Raw genomic sequence first — 14,752 nt, forward strand, 5'->3', positions numbered from 1 at the left:
CGCACGCTGAGAACAATTTACAATATTGCCAAGCCAATTGCCCTACAAACATGTACAACTTTGGAGTGTGGGAGGAAACCGGAGCGCCATGCAGGACGCGGGGAGAACATACAAACTCCGTACAGGCAGCACCCCAAGTCAGGATCAAACCCGGGTCTCTGGCGCTGTAAGGCAGCAATTCTACTGCTGCGCCACTTCATCGGTACCTTGCAGCCAAAGATCATGGTGTAGTGGGTGCGTGAGAGAGCCCGGAATGAAGGCGAGAAGCCAGGCAAATTCTGTAGAGTCTTTAATGAGCACCAGCACACTACTCTCCGCTTCAGTGAGAATGAAGACTGGTCTCACGCCAAAAATCCTTGCTCTTATCTTCGTGGCTGGAAGCCGCCCCCGGACCTGTCCATCAAGTGCCGAGGGGGATGAACTGCTCCCCAGGAACCGCCAACCGTTCAATATATTCAGCGGTCCCCATCAGAATCAGTTTGATCACAGAGGTCCCAAAATTATTATCCTGTGAAACTGAAAATATTCCCAACATGCAAACGTTGAAGCACGGATCACTATTTGAACAGACAACTTTAGTTTTATTATAATAAACCCAGATGAAGAGTCAGTGCTTCATTACCTCTGGGAGTTGCAAATATTATCAATCATCAATGGATGACCCCCACCTACGATGTTATGGATAGATCATTGATACAACTGCTGGAAGTGGCTGGATGCAGGTCACTGTTCTGATGATGTGTTGACGCTGAGACTGATTATTCTCCAACACACGTTTCTTCCTTGCATGGGGACTGATTCTAGACAGATGACATTTCCCACCCCGGACACTCCCTGTTTGAACTGTTGCCGTCAGGCAGACGGTGCAGTTCAATGAGGACAAGGACAAACAGACTCAAAAACAGATTTTACTTCGGAGTCACGTGAGTGACTACGTGAAGAACCCGCTCAGCGCGCAGGCACGGCATTACGCCAGCAGTGCAACAGCGGCAGCAGCGGGAGTTAGGCGCTCCCGCTACAGAATGAAACGGACCGTCAGGTGAGTACCCTGAGGTCGGGTTTCTTTTACAGGGGAGCCTTTTTTCTGCTTGTGTTTTACAGGCAGAGAAAAAGGCTCTGGAACAAAACTGTCCCCCGTTCGAAGAGGAACGTTTTCCGTCGGGGAGGGGGGCAGCAACAGGCGGTAGGAGCGTTTACCCGGTGTTCCGTAATTCCCCGACACCGTGCCGAGCCCAGCCCGCTAGTACCTGAGCAGCGGGCTGGATGCATAGCCACCCGAAGAGGCAGCCGGCAGGTGTTCCCGATTTCGGATGGGACGTCTCTCCACCTGCACGGGGGGAGAGAGAGCCGCCTGAGCGGCTCTCGGAGCAGGTGCCTGCGAGATGCGCTGCTTGAGGGGCGCTCTCGCTTCTACAAGGCACAAAAGCTCGAGAAGAAGGCGGTAGGAACAATTACCGGGCGCTCCGCTATCCCCATCACCGCGCCGAGCCCAGTCCCGCTAGTGCCTGAACTGCGGGCTGGATGTCTAGCCATCTGAACAGGCATCCGGCCGGTGGCGTCCGATTCGTTGGACGGGGACATGTCTCCACCTAAATGGAGGAGAGACAGCCGCCTGAGCTGCATCCAACAGCTATTGGAGCAGCTCCAGCGAGATGCGCAGAAAGAGCGCTCTCGCGGAGGGAGGTCAGGCACCCCCTCCACAGTGTTCTGTACACTGCCCTCTGCTCCCTCATTACTGGAGGCTAGCATTGGTGACCAGGGCTGGGCTGGTCTGGAACAGGGGCAGGCGGACGAATTCGGGAGTATGCCAGGGGTGCAGGAACAGGAAGAGCTGTTGGGTGTGGTGGACCGCTTTGTAGCAACCTCACGGGCTGGAGCACCGCTGGAACCAAGAATGGCGGCCAGCATCATCCATCTATCCTCTTGTAGGTCTGTGTCCAAGATGGCTGCCGTGAAGAGAGAGTGAACGCTGGCGCGCTTTGGCTGCCGCTGCTCCCTCTTCACACTGTGTTTTTGATTTTGTTTTTGGATTGAATCCTGTTTTTAATTTGTGTCTCTGTGATGTCTTTATTACTTGTTTTATTCCGATTATATGTTATTCCGATATACTATGTAAGGTGTCCTTGAGATGTTTGAAAGGCGCCCATTAAATAAAATTTATTATTATTATTATTATCTATCCATTACTGGAAAAGGTGCTCGCTGAGGTGCTGAAACAACACACAGCACCAGAAAACTGTGAGGCCCTCAAAGTAAAAAGTGTCAACAGCCAAATCTGGGGGCATGTGGGGTCACACATCCGGACCCAAGAACTCAAGCTACAGCGGATCCTAAGGCTCCTGACGTCGGCCATCACAGCCTTTGCTCGTTCCGTGGAGACCACGGAGATGGATACCTGCCAGCAGGATGTGCTGGCATTAATGTGTACCACACAATTTGAGATCAACAATCTCCGGAGTGAAACATAAGACCTGCCCTCAATCCCAAATTTGCCAGCTTGTGTAAAGCCCCAGCTGCGGAGACGGACGCGCTGCTATTTGTGAAAGATCTCAATAAAAAACTGAAGGAGATGGAGGAAGCATCAAAAACCTTCGGCCTAATGAGGGCAGGCCCCGGGACGAGCAAACCAAGACCTCCGATACCCAAGCGGCAGCACCCCACGGCATCCACCAGTCGACGTCCGCAATATGGGACTGGTGAACGCTTGGGGTCCGCACATTATCCCCAAAGATCTTTTTTAGATCAGGGCCTGCAGCGGACCCCCTGGAAAATGCGCCTCCCCCCAACATCACCAGCATGTCAGAACAGAACCTTCAGGAAAATGAACAAACAGAATCGCCAGTAGCCATGGAGGTAGGTGGGTCTGGTTCCTACCAGCATATAGAGAATAAGGGTGCTTTATTAACAGGGGGGAGATTACACTTGTTTAAAGAAGCATGGGGTATGGTCACGAGTGACAAGTATATACTCAACAGCATTAATGGATATAAAATACAATTCAAGTCAGAAAAAACGCCGCTAGTTCAACGTTGGCCCCAAAGGGTACTTCTCCCTCCGTCAAAGAGAAACGTGAGGGACAAGCTGAACTGGTGAGACTTATCACAAAGGGGGGGTCATCGAAAAGACCAAACATGAACCTTTGGAATTTGTATCGAATATATTCACTAAAACCAAAAAAGATGGTGGCTGTCGCATCATCATTGACTTAACATCACTAAACAAATTTGTTAAGTATATACATTTCAAAATGGAGACATTTGTTACTGCCAAACAACTGAATTCCAAAGGACACTTCATGGCAAGCATTGATCTTAAAGATGCTTACTATCTAGTACCCATATACAAGGATCATCGCAGATACCTAAAATTTATCTGGATGGTACAAAGCATTGCCCTATGGCCTAACTTCAGCCCCAAGATTATTCACCAAAATATTGAACCCAGCCATGGCAATACTAAGAAAACAAAAACATATTGTCATGGCATATCTGGATGATATTCTGATAGTAGGGAAAACGATGGAATTGGCTGTGGCAGCAGTATCAGCTACAAAACAGCTCCTCGAAACTCTGGGGTTCGTCCTACATCCAGATAAATCTAAGTTGAAGCCATCCACTATCATGGACTACCTGGGCTTCACAATTAACTCAGTCCATATGACTGTTACCTTGCCAAAGGCAAAAATGGTTGAATTAGCACAATCATGCAACAATTTAATGGTCAACGAGCGACCAACTATTCGACAAGTAGCAAGAGTAATTGGGGAAATGGTAGCAGCATTTCCGGCTACACAATTCGGACCTTTGCACTATCAAAAATTTACAGAGAGCAAAGGTACAGGCAATAAAACGACATACAGGTCACTATGATCGTGTCATGAAATTACCCACTGAAGCAATATCAGAGCTACAGTGGTGGGCAGAAAACGTTTGGCATAGTTTCAGCCCTATCTTTATCACTAACCCTACTTTAGTTATTCAAACAGATGCCAGTGCTCAAGGCTGGGGAGCGACTAACTCCATATCCAGCACAGGTGGTAGATGGACTAACCTAGAGTCATCATTACTACTTACACTGGGCATTAACTATCTAGAGATGTTGGGCGCCTTTTATGGTTTAAAAGCATATGTATCTAATATGCAGCACTTGCATGTTCGGTTACAAATTGATAAATACTACGGTGATGGCTTATATTAACCATATGGGTGGCATAAAATCATTATCATGCAACAAATTGGTCAACATGATTTGGCAATAGTGTGTCGAAAGACATATTTGGCTATCAGCTACTTACCTACCAGGTAAGCTAAACACCCATGCCATGAGAAAATTAAACGCCTGGGTTGCAAGTTTGAACAGACCTTACCTGGAACTGGGATTGTTCAAACAAACCATCACCACCATGTCGGCATCCCTTCGAACATCCACCAAGAGGCAGTACTTAACCAGCATCAAAAAAGGGAGAAGTACTGCCAGGAAACAGGGACAACATACGCAACAGCCACAGCCACCAACATACTGGAGTTCCTGGCCTATCTACACCACGATGTAGGGATCAGCTACAGTGCCATCAACACAGCGCAGAGTGCTCTTTCTGCTTATCTCAAACCAGCGCCAGGACAACAGGCGATGGGATCCCATCCACTGGTGGTAAAACTGATGAAGGGCATTTACAATATCAAGCCCTAAGCCCAGGTATACCCATATTTGGGATATCAGTGTGGTCCTGACATATCTCAGGGAATGGCCACCAGCCAGATCCCTCGGCCTCGAGCAAGCTACACTAAAGACGCTCATGTTGATGGCACTTGTATCCGCTCAGAGGGTCCAGTCACTACACCTATTGCGACTGGACAACATGATCACAGCTCCAGACCAGATCTGTCGTTATCCAGCGACTGATCAAACAGAGCAGACCAGGAACACCTAATCCAGTCGTGGCTTACCCACCAGAACCACGGTTATGTGCCATGACCCACCTACTATCCTACATAGACACAACCAAAATATTCGAGGGAGATGAAAAGCCTTGTGGGTCAGTCACAAAAACGTTATGGTCGGGTGACGAGCCAAACCATTGCGAGATGGCTCAAGCAGGTGCTAGAAACTGCTGGGATAAACACTAACATGTACAAATTTTATTCCACCAGGGCAGCATCCATGTCGACGGCTAAAGAATGGACATGCCTATAGACCACATCCTGGCTACAGCAGGATGGTGGGGGGGAAAAGACCGTTCAGAAATTTTATAATAAGCCGTTGGCAAAACATGGTTTATTTGCAGTAAAGATTTACGAACTGCAAATATTTAATTTAAGCCCAGGGGAGCAACTTAATTCTTTGTTGTTATTGTTTAAAAAATACCATTGTGTTTTTCTACAAATAGACTCATTGGTTGATTACGATAACACTTCCTCCCTCAAGAACTTCGGCAGTGAGTGAAATGATAGTTACACGGTTTGAAATCACAGAGCTTTGAAGTCTTCACGTAGTCACTCACGTGACTCCGAAGTAAAATAGTAAGATTAAACGAGAACTTACCAGTTTGAAGTTTGATCTGTATTTTATGAGGAGTTACGATGAGGGATTACGTGCCCTCCGCTCCCACCCTCATTATATGGATCAAACTAATAAATTAATGTCTCCTTATCTTTACTATGTTTACTTCAAATAACTGTGTCTATCTGTGATTCCACACCGCTCCTTGGAAGTATGCCGCGCCTGCACGCTGAGCGGGTTCTTCACGTAATCCCTCATCGTAACTCCTCATAAAATACAGATCAAACTTCAAACTGGTAAGTTCTCGTTTAATCTTACTATTTTATCCCACAGCAATAACTACACTTAATGTAGCCACCAAATGAGCGCAGTTGCGCTACATACCAAAGGGATTATGCAATCGACAGAAGAATGTATGGTTGTGTGTTTATGCTTTTTTTTTTTCATGTTATTTATTTTAGTTGTTTATTTTAGATATTCTTTTTTATGTATCGTTAGCTTTTAGATAATGTGTGAATGGTGCACTGACTGGTTGGCATTTTAATTTCATTGTACATGCTTACATGTTATAATGACAAAGAACCTTCTTCTTCTTCTCTTTCTCGAGCTTTCATTTTGCTAGAGTTCCTTGTGGGCTGCAGTCCATAAAATGCTGAGTTTACATTGCACTTACCTGTTTAGCTGCTTAGTTTAACCCAAGGGTATAATTTCATCTGGGCAGGATCCAAACTGCCTATTGGCAGGCAAGTTACAGAGAACGGCAGATTATAAGATATCTCAGTGATAATTGAGAGTAGGAGGACGGTGTGCGAATGGTTGGATTGAATGTCTCTTGTTTTTATGTGAATAGGGCATGGCTGGGAAATTCATTGAATTTCACTGTTCTAGTGTCGTGGAAATCATGTCTGGCTTTGCTGCAGTGCAGCCTTGATTTCAACGGGATTCATAGATCTATGTGGTGGGTTCAGCCCGTTTACAATCCCAAGTGGAGTGACTGGATAAGCACTGGCTTATACAATGGATTGTAGAAACAGGCACCAAAGCAAATTCCTTGTATGTGAATACTTGGCCAATAAACATATTCATTCTTATTCATTCATTCATTCATTCCACTTCACAAGACCTAGATAATTCATCCATTCAGCACTTTTGAAGGCTGAGGATGGTAGCAAATGGCTCAGCCCTTGTCTTATTCAGTCACTGATCATATTTCACAATAACTAATTGACATGATCTTGGAACCTCCTCCTCCAATTGATTTTTTAGTTTAGTTTGGATATACGGTGTGGAAACAGGCTCTTCGGCTCATAGAGTCCGCACCGACCAGTGATAGGGACATGGTCATGTAGGTTTTTCCCTTGAATTTGTTCAAAACACCCAGTCTACCCTTAAAGTGCAGTTGGAACTGGTATTATGAAGCAACTTCAATGAAATGGGACATTAAAGAGGCATACTGAGTCTATTCAGTGCTTCTTCCAACTAGCGTTTAATATGGTGATTCATTGACTAAAAATGGGCTGAATCAGCCGAGTTCTCTTGGCCACGTGCTGCCAAGAGTCTTCATGGGGTCTAGATCCAATGTCCCAGGGTCTCCCAACCTTGCCATTTCTTTTACATCAGTAAGGCAGGACCTAGTCAGGGGCGGTGAAAGTGGAATTTGGGAAAACAGTTTGTGAATATGGTTTAAGTGACAACTCATCAATTAAGACTCCAGATACAAGATGCGGCTCTGTCCCATGCAGATCTTGATTGTAGGACTGTTCTCTTTTAACTACTAACAATATTTGTTGTTGTGGTTTTGTATAACAGAGTGCCTTTCTAAGACACAAGCACATTGTTGTGAATCTGAAATCTCAAGTGGATCATACCAGGTGACGTACCTCAAAAAGGCAGCCAATATCATGGACCGACACCATCCTGGCCACACTATCATTTCATTCTTATCATCGGGCAGGTCCAGGAAGCCTGAAAACCATGACCACAGGTCCAAGAACACCTTCTTCCCAACATCTATCAGACTCTTGAACATTAATCTCAGCAGACTTTGTTTATTTTTGCACTGGTATTAGAGCTACATACAATATTAGTTTATTGATTTTTAAAATTATGTTTATCATGTTTACGGTCCTGTTAAGCAGCTTCAAGTAAGAATTTCATTACTCCGTTGTCCATGTGACAATCAAACAATCTCGACTCTTGAGGTGATTGTGTTTATTTTTTAAGAAAATCTGTTACCGTCATGACCCTCATTACTGAAACTAAAAGCTTTTAATTCTGGATTTATTTAGTTAGCTGAATTTATGTTCCACAGCCATGATGGTCGGGTGTATCTCTGGGAATTTGTCAAAACTGTCCAATAATGCAAACACAAACATGTGCTATGAAATAAAGTACCATCCAAACAAAATGTGCAAAAATGGTTTACTGGTACATTCAGAATCGTTATATCAACATATATATAAGGTAAAATTTAGTCCAACTCATGGCATAATCACAGTGCACATGCAATATGATATCATGAACATCAGGCCTACTGAGTGTCAGATCGTTGACTGTTCAGCATTACTTAATCACCAGATGCAACGATAAACCCATTCCAGCGCCGTCTTTATTATTTCAACAAAACATAATAAACAGGATAATGTCTGAGCTATAAAGAAGCCGATCAGGAGGTGGATATGGCCTAAAGACTGAGCGAATTTGAGCTGTAAAATACGATGGATTGTTAGTGCATACAATTAGTAATACTGCAAATAATTAGTGTCAGTGAGTTAAGGGTGTCATGCAAGAGGCATATCGGTTTGAAGTAGCAAGTTTGAAGCATATCTGAGATATTTTCCTTCCTTTGGCTCACGAATACCGATAAACTGGGAAAACACTGGCATGACTTAGCTTCACACTTTACTTGCATAGTTCTTAACTTCTTTCACGTGTGTTAGGTCTAATTAAGCTTTGATAGGTAAAATGCCACAAGACAATTCACACAGAATTCCTGAGCTCAGTTTAAAGAATCCACTCTAAGTAGCTGCTTCACTGGGGCACGTTACCTTTGTATTTATCTGAAATGCAATTATTCAAGTAGTCAGCGCACGTAATTTGCCCGAGGCACTCCACCACTGAGATAGCCTAGAGCCTTGAAATCGTAACTAAAGTTTAACTCTCTGTAAACTAAGTCAAGCATGCACTAAACTTGCTGACGAGGTGGAATCTGGATGTCGGGGAGCAAGCTGCAGCTTGTGATTATGTCCATCTTTTCTGTCACTGATTTCAAGTCATCCAGGATCAACCGGATGCTGTGCGAAGCGTTAATGATGCCGTTCTGGGAAGTGCTGAGGTGGCTGGTGGCGGTGCGAATCTCCTTGGTGGCATTCTCGTACATCTGTTTGACGGCCTGCTCCACGTTATGGTTAAGACGCACGTTGCTCTCCCTCAGCTTCTGCTGCAGCAGACTGCTGTACCGGCCCTGATGGCGAAACTTCACAACCGGCTTCTCCTCCACCGCGGTCAGGACCTCCGCTTGCTTGTCACGCACCACGACCAGCGGCGGCAGACTCTGGTGAATGGCCTGTTGGATGTCTTGCGCCGTGACGGACTCTACGCTGACTGAATCTTCGTCGTCCGTTTCCGATGCTTCTCCGGACACTTTCGCTCCCGTCTGCAAGATGCATGGTGGCGACGTGGATGTGAGATAGAGCTCCTCGTCAGAGTCTGTCTCAGAGGCCTCCCCCTGAACAATGGTCAGGAACGGTGCAGTGGACATGCTGCATGTGCTCCTAAATAACAGAACACAAACTGTAATTCTCTTCTAAAGCATTCTTCTGCAACCTTGTCCCTTTATGTGTAGGAAGAAACTACGAATACTGGTTTATAACAAAGATAGACACAAATTGCTGGAGTAATTCAGCGGGTCAGGCAGCATCTCTGGAGAAAAGGATTGGTGACGTTTCAGGTCGAGACCCTTCTTCAGACTGAAAGTAGGGGATGCGAACAGAGAAACTAGCAGGATGACTAGGGTGGGAGAGGGACAGAGAGAGAGGGAAAGCAAGGGTTACTTGAATTGAGAGAAATCAATATTCATACCACTGGGTTGTAAGCTTCCCAAGCAAAATATGAGGTGCTATTTGTGTGTGGTCTCACTCTGACAGTGGAGGAGGCCCAGGTCAGAAAGGTCAGTATGGGAGTGGGAAGGGAAGATTAAATGTTTGGCAAATGGGAGATCGCGTAGGCCCAGGCAGACTGAGCGTAGGTGCACACAAAACGATTGCCTAGCCTGCGCTTGGTCTCGCTGATATATAGGAGTCCGCACAGAGAACAACAGATACTGTAGATAAGGTTGGAGGAGGTGCAAGTGAATCTCTGCCTCACTTGAAAGGACTTCCAGAGTCTCTGGATGGAGAAGGTATAGGGACAGATGTTGCATCTTCTGCGGTTAATGGGGAAAGTACCCGGGGAGGGGATGTTTTGGGTGGGAAGGGATGAGTCACCCAAATCCCTTTATCATTGATGTGCTGTTACAAACCTCATGGAGCATTGTCCTCTGGACGTAACAGACTCTATAAGAACAGACTGCCGACTCCTGTGGTGAACTCTGTCAGCTATAGCTGAGTCTAGCAAGGGGCAGATACATGCAGGAATGACCAAGGCCAGACAGATCTTTTGGTTCAGTTTCACGCACCATGGCTGTTGGAAGGGTGGGGTTCTACAAAAGCTTTAGGTTCAAATCTTTGTCTGACCTTCACAGAGTATCACATGGTGTGGGTGGAGTAAGGAATGTTTTTATGATGGTACACGAGATATTGCAATATATGGGATAGGCTGGGTTGTTCAACAAGTCTTTTAATATTTACGGTCAAACAATAATCAGGGGCGATCGTTTTTTTAATAAAATATTTTGGCTTGTGCTTTGGCTAGGCTGGGTAATGGCTAAACTTTGAGATAACAAGGTAGTTTAGATTGTGCATTCTGCTCTGGCATATTGGCAATAATTACAGATGTTGACAGCACCTAACAGAGACTGATGGAGTGAAACTTAATTGATGACGTAAATTGCCGTGCAGCCCGAAAGAGGGTGGTTAAGGCTCGTGAATCATCGTGGGTGTTTCTGGGAAAAGGTAAATAAAAGATAAATTAAATCCGAAACTACCTGCAGGAGGAGAGAAAGAAAGAATGAATGAATGAATGAATGAATAAGTTTATTGGCCAAGTATGTACACATACAAGGAATTTGCCTTGGTGCTCTGCTCGCAAGTAACAACATGATATAGAGTAAACAATTAAGAATAAAACATTAAGAATAAAACAATATAGTTTAAACATATGAATTAAATAAAATACCAGAACAAAAGGAGGCAACAGACATTTGGTTATTGAGTAGAGTTACTGCTTGTGGAAAAAAATGTTTTTATGTCTGGCTCTGGTGGCTTTGACAGTCCGGAGTCGCCTTCCAGAGGGAAGTGCTTGAAATTGTTTGTGGCCAGGGTCAGAGATGATCTTACCCGCTCGCTTCCTGGCCCTTGCAGTGTACATTTCGTCAATGGGGGGAAGGTTGCAGCCAATGATTCACTGCAGCCTCCGGATGTCATGCTTGGCGGCTGAGCCAAACCAGACCATGATGAAGAAGGTGAGGACAGACTCTACGATGGCCGTATAGAATTGGACCATCATTGCCTGGAGCAGATTGTGTTTCCTCAGCTGCCACAGGAAGTACATCTTCTGTTGGGCCTTTTTTGACTGTGGAGTTGATGATCGCCCCCCATTCAAGGTCCTTGGAGATGACGGTTCCAAGGAACTTAAAAGACTCCACAGGTGTGACTGTAGTGTTGTCGATGGTGTGGGGGGGAGGGGAGGAAGAGAATTAATACTGAAAATGTGAGATACCAAGCTGGAATGGCTGATGTAAACATATAAAATGTTGTAAATACTCAGGGGTCAGAAGACTTCCACAATTAAAAGGAGGAGCTAAAACTGCTGAATTTATTGTTGAGACTTAATTTCATTGTCCTATCAGGGACACATGACAATAAACTCACTTGAACTTGAAGACGGGAAGTACCTAGTTGGAAGAGGAGGTGATAGTCCTCAAGCATTGGCTGAGCTTCATTGAAAAATTATTGGAAGTCAAGAACAGAGTGGGAATTAGATACAGAATTAAAGTGTAAACTGGGAGCTCAGAGTTACTGGTTGGGGACATTAGAAATTTTGGCAGATGACCTGTTGAAAGTCAAAGGTAAAGATAAGGAGAACATTTTCTTTATTTCTGAGTGGAAAGAGTTTGAGAGCATGTGTAGAAATTGGACAAGAATTTTGACAGCATCATTAAGTATTGTGGAGGAGAAACCACAAATCAGGCAGAAAGAACAGCCTCAATGCCTCCCTGGGTAAACAAATCCAAAAATGCGAGATCCCTTAAAAAAAATCGTCTCCTTTCAAAATAGCCTGCCATTCTGAAACTGTGTTCCTTCATCTCTAAACTCCTCAACATCCTCTTTGTGTCCACACTCCAGAGCAGTATAAAACTTCTACTGAACTGTTCCAACTCACAGATGATAAGTTTTAATAAGACACAAATTGTCGGAGTAATGCCCCTGTCCAACTTAGGAAACCTGAACGGAAACCTCTGGAGACTTTGCGCCCCACCCAAGGTTTCCGTGCGGTTCCTGGAGGTTCCCGGAGGTTTTTGTCAGTCTCTCTACCTGCTTCCACTACCTGCAACCTCCGGGAAAGTCTCCAGAGGTTTCCGTTTAGGTTTCCTAAGTGGGACAGGGGAATAACTCAGTGGGTCAGGCTGCATCGTTGGAGGAAATGGATGGGTGACATTTCGGGTTAGGACCATTCTTCAGACTGATTGAAGAAGCGCCACATGTCCCCCCCACAGATACTGCCTGACCCTCTGAGTTACTCCCAACAATGTTCCACACACGATTCCGACATCTGCAGTTCCTTGCGTCTCAATCTTTAATACAACAAAACCTTGAGGTGTTTCAAAGCCAACTTGCAACGAGAGGCAACAACAAAAAAATCACCAGTTGTGATAATTCTCTGAATGTCTCAGCTCTGAACCAGGTTCAGGAATAGCTACTTCCCCACAGCCATCAGGCTATTAAACCTGGCTCGGACAAAACTTATTATTAATTATTAATAATAACCACTTTCTGTTATTTGCACTTTATCAGTTTATTTATTCATGTGTGTATATATTTATATCATGGTATATGGACACACTGATCTGTTTTGTAGTCAATGCCTACTATGTTTGTGTGCTGAAGCAAAGCAAGAATTTCATTGTCCTATACAGGGACACATGACAATAAACTCACTTGAACTTGAACTCCACAGCCACCTTACCTGGCTGATAGCTGAGAATGGATGCAACCACAGCCCAAGGACCTCCCTCCTGTTCGTTACTTCCGCATTGTGACATAAATCATTTGCATACTGCGCCCGCGACTGATTTACATTTCATTTACATATCACGTTAATCACGTGGGCAGGAGGGAGGCGTCAACCGTCGCCCGGGCTCGGGACGGGACGGTCGCACCGGACAATTGCGGTCGCTACGAGCCGACAATGGTGGGAACAACTATAGGCCCGAGTTCTTAATGAATTAACATTGTTCCCGCATCTATAACCGTCTCCGCCGTCGCCTCCGCCAAGGTTTTGTTACCGGCTGAAGCGAATCCCAACGGCCGTCGCCACCGCCGCCTCCTCCTCACCCGAGCCCGGTCACGTGATGCCGGCAGCGCCGCCCCCTAGCGGCCGGGAGGACCAAGTGCAACTGCGACTGGTGCACCCGTTGTGCTGCCCCCTAGTGGCCTGGAGGACCAAGTGCAACTGCGACTGGTGCACCCGTTGTGCTGCCCCCTAGTGGCCTGGAGGACCAAGTGCAACTGCAGCTGGTGCGACTGTTGTGGTGCCCCCTAGCGGCCTGGAGCACCAAGTGCAACTGCAACTGGTGCGACTGAGAGTGAGATAGAAGAATGAGAGGCGATCTCATTGAAACATATAAGATCGTGAGGGTACACAAAATTGCTGGAGGAACTCAGCGGGTGCAGCAGCATCTATGGAGCGAAGGAAATAGGCGACGTTTCGGGTCGAAACCCTTCTTCAGACTGATGGGGGGTGGGGAAAGAAAGAAGGAAAAAGGGAGGAGGAGGAGCCCGAGGGCGGGCGGATAGGAGGGTGGGAGGAGACAGCTAGAGGGTGAAGGAAGGGGAGGAGACAGCAAGGGCTAGCCAAATTGGGAGAATTCAATGTTGATGCCATAAGGGCGCAAGGTCCCCAGACGGAATATGAGGTGCTGTTCCTCCAATTTCCGCTGTTGCTCACTCTGGCAATGGAGGAGACCCAGGACAGAGAGGTCGGATTGGGAATGGGAGGGGGAGTTGAAGTGCTGAGCCACCGGGAGGTCAAGTAGGTTAAGGCGGACTGAGCGGAGGTGTTCGGCGAAACGGTCGCCCAACCTACGCTTGGTCTCACCGATGTTGTCAGTGGCTGGGTAAAGGTTGCTCCTCTGGTCGAGGAAGAACCGGAGGGCTTTGAGGCCATCCTGGTGGGGGATGGAGGTGTAGAGTGACCGGACATCCATGGTGAAGATGAGGGGGTGAGGGCCCAGAGAGTGGAATGCGTGGAGGCGGCGGAGAGTGTCTGAGGTGTCTAGAACAAAGGTGGGGAGGGATTTGACCAAGGGGGATAGGATGGAGTCAAGGTATGTGGAGATGAGTTCGGTGGGGCACGAACACGCAGAGACAATGGGTCTGCCGGGAGAGCCGGGTTTGTGGATTTTGGGGAGAAGGTAAAAACGGGCCGTGCGGGGCTGGGGAACGATGAGTTTGGAGGCTTGGTCAGGTAGGGCGTGGGAATTGATGAAGTCGGTGATGTGTGGGCCTTGATCGGGTGGATGCACCGAGGATGTTCCCAATGATCGGGGAAACTAGAACTAGGGGACATAGTTGCAGAATAAGGGGGGGCTCTTTTAAAACTGAGATGAGGAAGAACTTCTTCACCCAGAGGGTGGTTAATTTATGGAATTCACTGCCCCAGGGAGCAGTGGAAGCAGAAACGTTAAATATATTTAAGTCTAAAATAGATGGTTTTTTAGCTGCCGAGGGGATAAAGGGCTACGGGGAGAGGGCAGGGATATGGACCTAGGTATGGTTAGTATAGTAAGACCTGAGTGATCTCCTGGACAAGTGTCGATCGCCTGGATTGGGGTCGGAGAGGAATTTCCCGGATTTTTTTCCCGAATTGGACCTGG

The 14,752-nt window shown here is 46.3% G+C and overlaps 1 protein-coding gene across 2 annotated transcripts; it reads right to left on the minus strand.

The window, feature by feature from the left end:
- Window positions 1-7,903: 7,903 nt before the first annotated feature.
- Window positions 7,904-13,247, minus strand: bloc1s3 (biogenesis of lysosomal organelles complex 1 subunit 3). Of its 2 annotated transcripts, none has more exons than XM_033014269.1 (2): window positions 13,163-13,247; window positions 7,904-9,272 (listed from the first exon to the last, which is right to left on the minus strand). In XM_033014269.1, exon 2 carries the CDS (start codon window positions 9,257-9,259, stop codon window positions 8,684-8,686), a length of 576 nt encoding a protein of 191 aa, XP_032870160.1. In that variant the 5' UTR covers window positions 9,260-9,272; window positions 13,163-13,247; the 3' UTR covers window positions 7,904-8,683. The 2 variants fall into 2 exon arrangements, with proteins under 2 accessions (XP_032870160.1, XP_032870161.1); XM_033014270.1 differs by lacking the exon at window positions 13,163-13,247 and adding an exon at window positions 12,839-13,121.
- Between the last annotated feature and the right edge of the window lie 1,505 nt (window positions 13,248-14,752).

This window comes from Amblyraja radiata, chromosome 41, assembly GCF_010909765.2.
Source record: "Amblyraja radiata isolate CabotCenter1 chromosome 41, sAmbRad1.1.pri, whole genome shotgun sequence".
NCBI classification, from domain to species: Eukaryota; Metazoa; Chordata; class Chondrichthyes; order Rajiformes; family Rajidae; genus Amblyraja; species Amblyraja radiata.

Coding starts and splice junctions, on each gene's coding strand:
- bloc1s3 (XM_033014269.1), bottom strand. CDS start 9,259: ATGTCCACTGCACCGTTCCTGACCATTGTTCAGGGGGAGGCCTCTGAG.